The sequence below is a fragment of the Trachemys scripta genome, chromosome 8, assembly GCF_013100865.1.
Source record: "Trachemys scripta elegans isolate TJP31775 chromosome 8, CAS_Tse_1.0, whole genome shotgun sequence".
In the NCBI taxonomy this organism is placed as follows: Eukaryota; Metazoa; Chordata; order Testudines; family Emydidae; genus Trachemys; species Trachemys scripta.
This window is the reverse complement of record NC_048305.1, coordinates 11,712,067-11,720,056: the sequence shown is the minus strand read 5'-3', so window position 1 is coordinate 11,720,056 and position 7,990 is coordinate 11,712,067. Positions and strand designations below refer to the sequence as shown.

The 7,990-nt window shown below is 38.8% G+C and overlaps 1 protein-coding gene across 1 annotated transcript; it reads left to right on the top strand.

The window, feature by feature from the left end:
- Positions 1-596: 596 nt before the first annotated feature.
- CAMLG (calcium modulating ligand) lies at positions 597-3,558 on the top strand (the record flags this gene model as incomplete). The annotated part of the gene is given in 1 exon segment (XM_034779928.1): positions 597-3,558. A coding segment is annotated over 1 exon segment (194 nt), but the record flags the coding sequence as incomplete, so codon positions are not given.
- Between the last annotated feature and the right edge of the window lie 4,432 nt (positions 3,559-7,990).

Here is a 7,990-nt window from a genome sequence, read left to right as displayed (position 1 = left end):
AGGTGGCCTGTAGTAGACCACCTAACCAGGTTAGATAGTTTGAAATGAAAGGATAGATGAAAGCCTCCCAAACTTAGAGCAGGTCTGCACTAGAAATTTTTGCTGGTGAAGTAATGTCCGTTAGGGATATAATCTTTGACATTTTTATAATGGCAAGAGTCCTAGTGTAGATGCAGCTATACTGGCTTTTGCCAGTGTAGTTTATATAGGGAACTAGTATAAGCTATATCAGCAAAAGCACATTTTTCCCAGCAAAAGCTATGTCTGTGCTAGGAAGTTTTGCCAGCATAGCTAAACTAACTCAGACTTCCCTATTTTCCACGGTGGTTTGGGAGAATATTGGAGCCATCTCAGCGTGAATCTGCTGCAAAGACAATAAGAGAGAAATGTTCAGAATCCTAGAGCACAATTGCAGAGAATGAATACAAGACTTCACAGGGGGATAAAATGTATGTTATCTATACTGACAATTCAAACAAATAAACATACTAAAAATATTCAGGTATTGGCTTAAAGGTAGGTGTGTTGCTTTAAGCAGAACTGGATTGTGACAGATGAAATAATTTAGTAATCACCGTTTTTGTTTTTTGATGTTTAGAGTGAAAAGAAGATGAAAACTACGGTATTAACTGCTGCTCTTTTACTGTCAGGAATCCCTGCAGAAGTGATTAGTCGCTCCATGGATACCTATAGCAAAATGGGAGACATTTTCACAGATCTCTGTGTTTATTTCTTTACTTTTATCTTCTGCCATGAACTGCTTGTTTTTTTTGGTTCTGAAGTGCCGTGATGGCTGTAGAACTCAATACAGTAGTTGCATAAAAGTTTTCCGTTCTGTATTCCTATAATATCGCTGGATATGCCACACAGGTTTATACCTTACTTAATTCTTACCTATTCAAATGCTTGAAAACGGTTAAATCCACTCATATGAATGGAAGAACAGGGTCCCAGATTTGGGGTTGTATTAGTACAGTTTATTCAATTTCTAATGTGGAGATTAGAGTGCAAGTGTCAGTGATTTATGTCTTTTGCTTATTTAGTTAGATGTCCTTTTCACCGTACCCCAAGCATCACTTACATTGTGTCACTTTCTTGTTGACTTGGTAGTGTGAGAACACAACAGAACTGGTGTGCTCTCAACAGAACTATTTATACATTGTGACAGGGCTTACCTAAAGTCTGCCCCCTGTGTATTACTTCTGTTTTTTAAAATTTAAATAAAGTAAAATGTACCCAGACATTCTGTTGTTCAAACTTTGAATGTTGAACAAAAATAGCCTCAGCCCATACGCCTGCTGCTTCTGCAGCAGTTTGGTGATGTGCCACCTCATTGTCTTGCTCTCAGTTGAAGTCCTCATTCTCTCTGTGCATAAGTTATTTGTTGTAGCCATGACTGATTTCAAGTGAGGAAACCGGAGCAAAACTACTAAGCAAAAAAATCCTGTTGTCCTACAAATGTCGTTCTTCAAGAAGTAAGAAGACATAGAAACTATGCTAATCTCATAATGTTTCCCTGAGCATTTGGCAGCTCTCAGTTATCCTATTAGTTATCCTAACCCTAGTTTTACCCACACTTTCATCTTGACCTCGGTTTACTACTCTCTCTAGAGGGTTCACTTTCTACAGTGAAAGCAGCACTCAAGAAGCCCGAGTCTAAAGCAGTTGCTTCATATTTATTAAAAATGTCTGTGTTGTTTTGGTCAACCGCTAGTTAACCAGGGGACTACATATTTTGACTATGTATATCTTTTCTGTATTTCTCTCCCTGTGTTTATTACTAAAGACATTTGCATGTAAACAGGATCTTAATTGCATGGGAGTTCTGCTCCGCTGCTTAATACTGCTACTGCTCAACAGCATAACAGAACCTTTGGCTGGCATTCAGCAGAGCTATTTATATATTGACTGACTTGCTTATTCCTTTGTTCTACATGTTGGTTTGAAGTCCCCCCAAATAAATCACAATAGCCATGCTTATTCAAATCTGACCTACTGAAACAGGCAATGGAAAAAACATTTTCTTATCGCCATGTTGTTTTGAGTTTATTTCCACATGAAGATCAATTTGTTGAGGGGGAAAGTGGTACCTGTTAGGGAGCACATGTAAAACCAGACAGGAGGGATTTAGGAGGCTGCCAAGGCAGATAAATACTATTCTCTCTCTAGGGGGAAGTGAGCTACCTTTTCAATCCCACAGAAATGTGACACATTGAGAGGAAGGCATGGGCTATCTGAAGTGTTATCCTAGCTAGCCACCCCTTCATATTGGCCATCTTCAATTATTTCTGCTGCATCTGAACTAGGTGTTACCTCCACCATGTAGCTTGTCTATTGGTGAAATAGGCCAATATCAGTTTTTTAATTTGGAGAGGATCAATAATTTTATTGGTGCTTGTCTACAGTGATTTTTTTTTTTTTTTGTTAGGAAGCAAAACTATCTGGCTACATGTTGCTAAAGTAAACAAGACTGTGCTTTCTGCCTAATCTTTCTCAACTAAAATTATCTGCTTTATAATTTTAATTCTGTATTTCTCAGCCAATTGTTAGACCTATGTCTGTGGCATGAAAAAGAATCGTATGTTCTGAGTCTACACTACATTCAGTTCTTTTGCACTACCATTGTTTTTGTTGGCCACCCAATTGTATACATTTAGGGCTAGATTGTAAACTATTCTGATTAGGTCTGATAGCACCAATGCAGTTTCTGGTGATAGTGTAGCTGTGTTGATCCCAGGATATTAGAGAGAGACAAAGTGGGTGAGTTAATATCTTTTACTGGACCAACTTCTGTTGGTAAAAGAGGCTCTGTGTAGCTTGAAAGCTTGTCTCTTTCACCAACAGAAGTTGGTCCAGTAAAAGATATTACCTCATCCACCTTGTCTTAGCACAAATGTAGACACGTTAAAAGGTTCAGTCAACAGATTCAGATAGGGGCTTTTCAAACCATTGTTGAAATGTAAATAATGAGTCTGCTCAAAAAATGATACGTGACCTAACTTTCAGGATTATATAGCACATAAACAAGTATTGCAGAAATGCAACATATTAGTCCTATGGAGGGTCTAAAAATGCTGAATTTCTCATTTTTCCTGACTAATATTTCAGCTTTTAAGAATGGTTTCATTGTAATTAGTTAAGCCTAGAAAAGCACCTTGGCATACAGATTTATTCTTTCTGCACTCTATTCCTTTTGCATTCCTATAACTTGGAAATGACTAAACCAGATTTTTTTTCATAGGTGCCAGAAGAAATATTGCTCTGAGGCTTAACATGGAAATTTTGACTCTGAAAAGAATACTTTTGTCAGATATATAATCCTGCTGAAGATAGGGTGGGCATATAACCCTCCTCCCTGCTGTAATTAATGAATGAAGCATAGGGCTGATAGGGCAAATGTTCATAAGATGGAATTCTTTCATTGCTTGGTCAAGGATGAATTCAATCACCATGATCTCATTTTCTCTGTTCATGTACAATATTCTCTTTAATGTTTCTTTATTTCTACACTGGTTGTTTTCAATTAAATTTATTAAATTTATGCTTGTTACCACCTTCTCTTATGGTTTGACTGTGCTTGGGAAGCCACCCTTTTTATTAATTGAGATCTCCTGCTTTGTTAATGTTCTGAACAAGTTGCCAATTCCACAAGGAACATCAAAAAAGGGCTAAGTTTTATGGTCTTGTATTAGTAAACTGTTTAATTTGAGCACAGGACTAAGAGCTGGAAATTCCTTAGTTGTAATCCCAGCTCAGATGCGTTCAATGAGTAGTTGAACCCCCTGCCTCAGTTTCCCTATCTGCAGAGCTTGGTTCTATTTCTCCCATTCTACAAAGCTGTACTTGTTCAGGTATCCCAATGACATGAATAAGACCCCAGAAGATACAATGCTTGCCTGAGTAACACTTTGAAGGGGGGAAGCTCATGGTTACTTACAGGGTATTGTATAAATTAATAATATATAATGTTTGTAAAGCTCTGTAAACATTAAAAGAACTATATAAATGCTAAGTATTGTTTGGGGTTAATTACTGCACATAAACTGCATGTGTGTTAAATTACAGCACATGAGGTTAGCACACTGATTACTGAGTAAACCTCAAAATTGGTGTTCATTATATGCATATACATTTATTTTTTTTAAATCTGAATTGATTGCATGTACAAATTGTTTACCTAAATTTGAATGCCAACTGAACAATCAATCTCAATGTACAGGTGTTTGGGTACTCTGAGGTGACCATAGCTGATCCCAATATTATCTTTTTTACAAGAATTTCTGAAGTTATTAATAGTCCCTTTGGTAATTGATATCATACACTTGTTACATGTGATGAGTGTTTGTACCAGGTATATCACATGTAGTAGCTCTAAGGGCTTGTCTATACTTACGCGCTGGTTCGGCGGCAGGCAATCGAACTTCTGGGTTCGATTTATCGCGTCTAATCTGGACGCGATAAATTGAACTCAGAAGTGCTCCCCGTCGACTCCGGTAATCCTGCTCGCCGCGAGGAGTACGCGGTGTCGACGGGGGAGCCTGCCTGCCGGGTGTGGACCGCGGTAAGTTCGAACTAAGGTACGTCGACTTCAGCTACGTTATTCACGTAGCTGAAGTTGCGTACCTTAGTTCGATTTGGGGGTTTAGTGTAGACCAAGCCTTAGTGTCTGGCTGTGTTTATTTAGGTTCATATTTTCCTCTGTAAAACAGATTTGTCTTCAGCAGTCATTTAAAATGACGACTGTTTTAATCAAACAAATCAAAATTCTAATCTGTATTCTCTACAGTCTTACTGTAAATGCACAGGACTGACAATGTGTCTTATTATGGTCTTCATAAAATAGTTATTTCCCTAGTAAATCTTGGTTTTTATAATTTTACCAGTAAAATTAGCATCTGCCTAAAAGAAAAGTGGTCAGTTTTCAGGTGTAGTTTTCATTTGACTGATTAATTTTTGTTTATTTTAGTCCCAAAACCATTAAAAAAAAATTTGATATTATTTTGTAAATTTCAATAAAAATGCCCCTTAATCTGGACTTGTAATTTGTGTGGTACAAATTCAGTCCTTTACCTGGAGCAAATGTTTCTGGTTTCAGACAGTGGGACCCATTAGCAAAGAAGTAGTTATGTATGGAAGTCATAATTAGGTCACTTTTCTCTATCTGTATTCTGAGGTGTTTTTTCCCCTCTACATTTAAATATTCTGAAAAATGAGGCTTCCAGCACCTTTGAGATGCAATTTTTGCAAGCTAATTGAATTCACTATGATTTTTCATCCTGATATGCAGCCTCAGATTTAATTTTATTGCATTTTTTTCAAGTTACACTCATTGGACCATTCTAAATAAGAGCCCTTCATTTATTTTTAGATAGGTGCGGCTTCCCTTCCCAAACTACATTCCTATACACGAAGAAAACCTGCCCTCTAACAAGGGTTACAACATGGTAAAAATTAGGGCTGTCGATTAATTGCGGGTAATGCATGCGATTAACTAAAAAAAAATCGCAATTTATTGCACTGTTAATATACCAATTGAAATTTATTAAATATTTTTGGTTTTTCTAAATTTTCAAATGTGGATATCAATTACACCATAGAATACAAAGTGTACAGTGCTCACTTTATATTTTTATTTTATTAAATATTTGCACTGTAAAAATGATAAAAGAAATAGTATTTTCACTTCACCTCATACAAGTACTGTAGTGCAATCTCTTTACCATGGAAGTGCAACTTACAAATGTAGTTTTTTTGTTACATAACTGCATTCCAAAACAAAACAATGTAAAACTTTAGAGCCTACAAATCCACTCAGTCCTACTTCTTGTTCAGCCAATCGCTCAGACAAACAAGTTCGTTTATATTTATGGGAGATAATGCCCACTTCTTAGTTACAATGTCACCTGAAATTGAAAACAGGTGTTCGCATGACACTGTTGTAGCTGGCATCACAAGATATTTACATGCCAGACACGCTAAAGATTCGTATGCCTCTTCATGCTTCGGCCATCGTTTCAGAGGACATGCTTCTATGCTGATGATGCTCGTTAAAAAAAAATGCATTAATTAAATTTGTGACTGAACTCCTTGGGGCAGAAATGTATGTCGCCTGCTCTGTTTTACCTGTATTATGCCATATATTTCATGTTATAGCAGTCTCGGATGATGACTCAGCACATGTTGTTCATTTTAAGAACACTCTCACTGCAAATTTGACAAAATGCGAAGAAGATACAATGTGAAATTTCTAAAGATAGCTACAGCACTCAACCCAAAATTTAACAATCTGAAGTACCTTTCAAAATCTGAGAGGGATGAGGTATGGAGCATACTTTCAGAAGTCTTAAAAGAGCAACATTCTGATGTGGAAACTACAGAACACAAACCACCAAAAAAGAAAATCAACCTTCTGTTGGTGACATCTGATTCAGATTATGAAAATTAACATGCGTCGATCTGCATTGTTTTGGATCATTATCGAGCAGAACCCATCATCAGCATGGACACATCCTCTGGAATGGTGGTTGAAGCATGAAGGGACATGTGACTCTTTAGCACATCTGGCATGTAAATATCTTGCAACACCAACTACAACAGTGCCATGCAAATGCCTGTTCTCACTTTCAGGTGACATTGTAAAAGAAGCATGCAGCATTATCTTCAGCAAATGTAAACAGACTTGTTTATGTGAGCGATTGGCTGAACAAGAAGTAGAACTGAGTGGACTTGTAGGCTCTAAAGTTTTACATTGTTCTATTTTTGAATGCAGGGGTTTTTTTTGTACATAATTCTACATGTGTACGTTCAGCTTTCAAGATAAAGAGATTGCAGTACAGTACTTGTATTAGGTAAATTTAAAAATACTATTTTTTTTGCCAGTGCAAATATTTGTAATAAAAAATAAATATAAATTAAGTATTGTACACTTTGTATTCTGTTGTCAGTGAAATCAATATATTTGAAAATGTAGAAAACGGTTGGTTTAGAGGGAATTAAAATCAACAAAAGGGGGTGGGTTTGCATCAAGGAGAAACACACACAACTGTCACACTGAAGCCTGGCCAGTCATGAAACTGGTTTTCAAAGCCTCTCTGATGCAACAGCAGCGGTGATGGTGAGCTGAGTGGGCTCCATGCTTGTCCTGATATGGAGTCTGCACGGGAAACCCAGGAAAAAAGGCGTGAAATGATTGTCTGCCGTTGCTTTCATGGAGGGAGGGGGGACTGACAACATGTACCCAAAACCACCCGCAACAATGTTTTTGCCCCATCAGGCATTGGGAGCTTAACCCAGAATTCCAATGGGCAGCAGAGACTGCGGGAACTGTGGGATAGCTACCCACAGTGCACCACTCTAAGTCGATGCTAGCCACGGTAGTGAGGACACACTCCCCTGACTTAATGCGCTTAGTGTGGACATACACAATCGACTGTATAAAATCGATTTCTAAAAATCGACTTCTATAAAATCTACCTAATTTCGTAGTGTAGACATACCGTAAGGCCTCTGGGTTTAGAGGGGGATAGCCATTCTTGAGATGAGGAAAATTAATCAGAGACTGTGACCCCCCCCCGATTCCACCAATGGGAGAACAGGTGTGGAGCAGTGACTCCCATTTTAACCACCACTGGTTAGCCCTGCTAAAAGCAGCTCTAGTTGAGAAGGTGGCCAGTCAACAGGTGCACTCTGGCCATTGCTAACAATGAGAAACTTGACCAGAGGCTAGTGTAGACCAGACCCGACCCAGGCCCTCTTGGAGCTGCTGCTCCAACTCCCAGCAGCTTCCATAAAGGACCTTGCTTGGGACTCTGGGCTGGGCCGGGTTTGATCGGCGTGGCCGGGATGCTCCGGAGTGCAGCAAGGTGTAAGTGCGCTCCTTGCACTGCTCTCTCAGGCCCCCGCCGGCGCGAGGCGTAGGCTGCACTTCCCGCCTCCCGCCGCCAGGGTGCGCTGTATCCCGGGGACTAGTGGGGCAGGCAGCTTCCCGCTG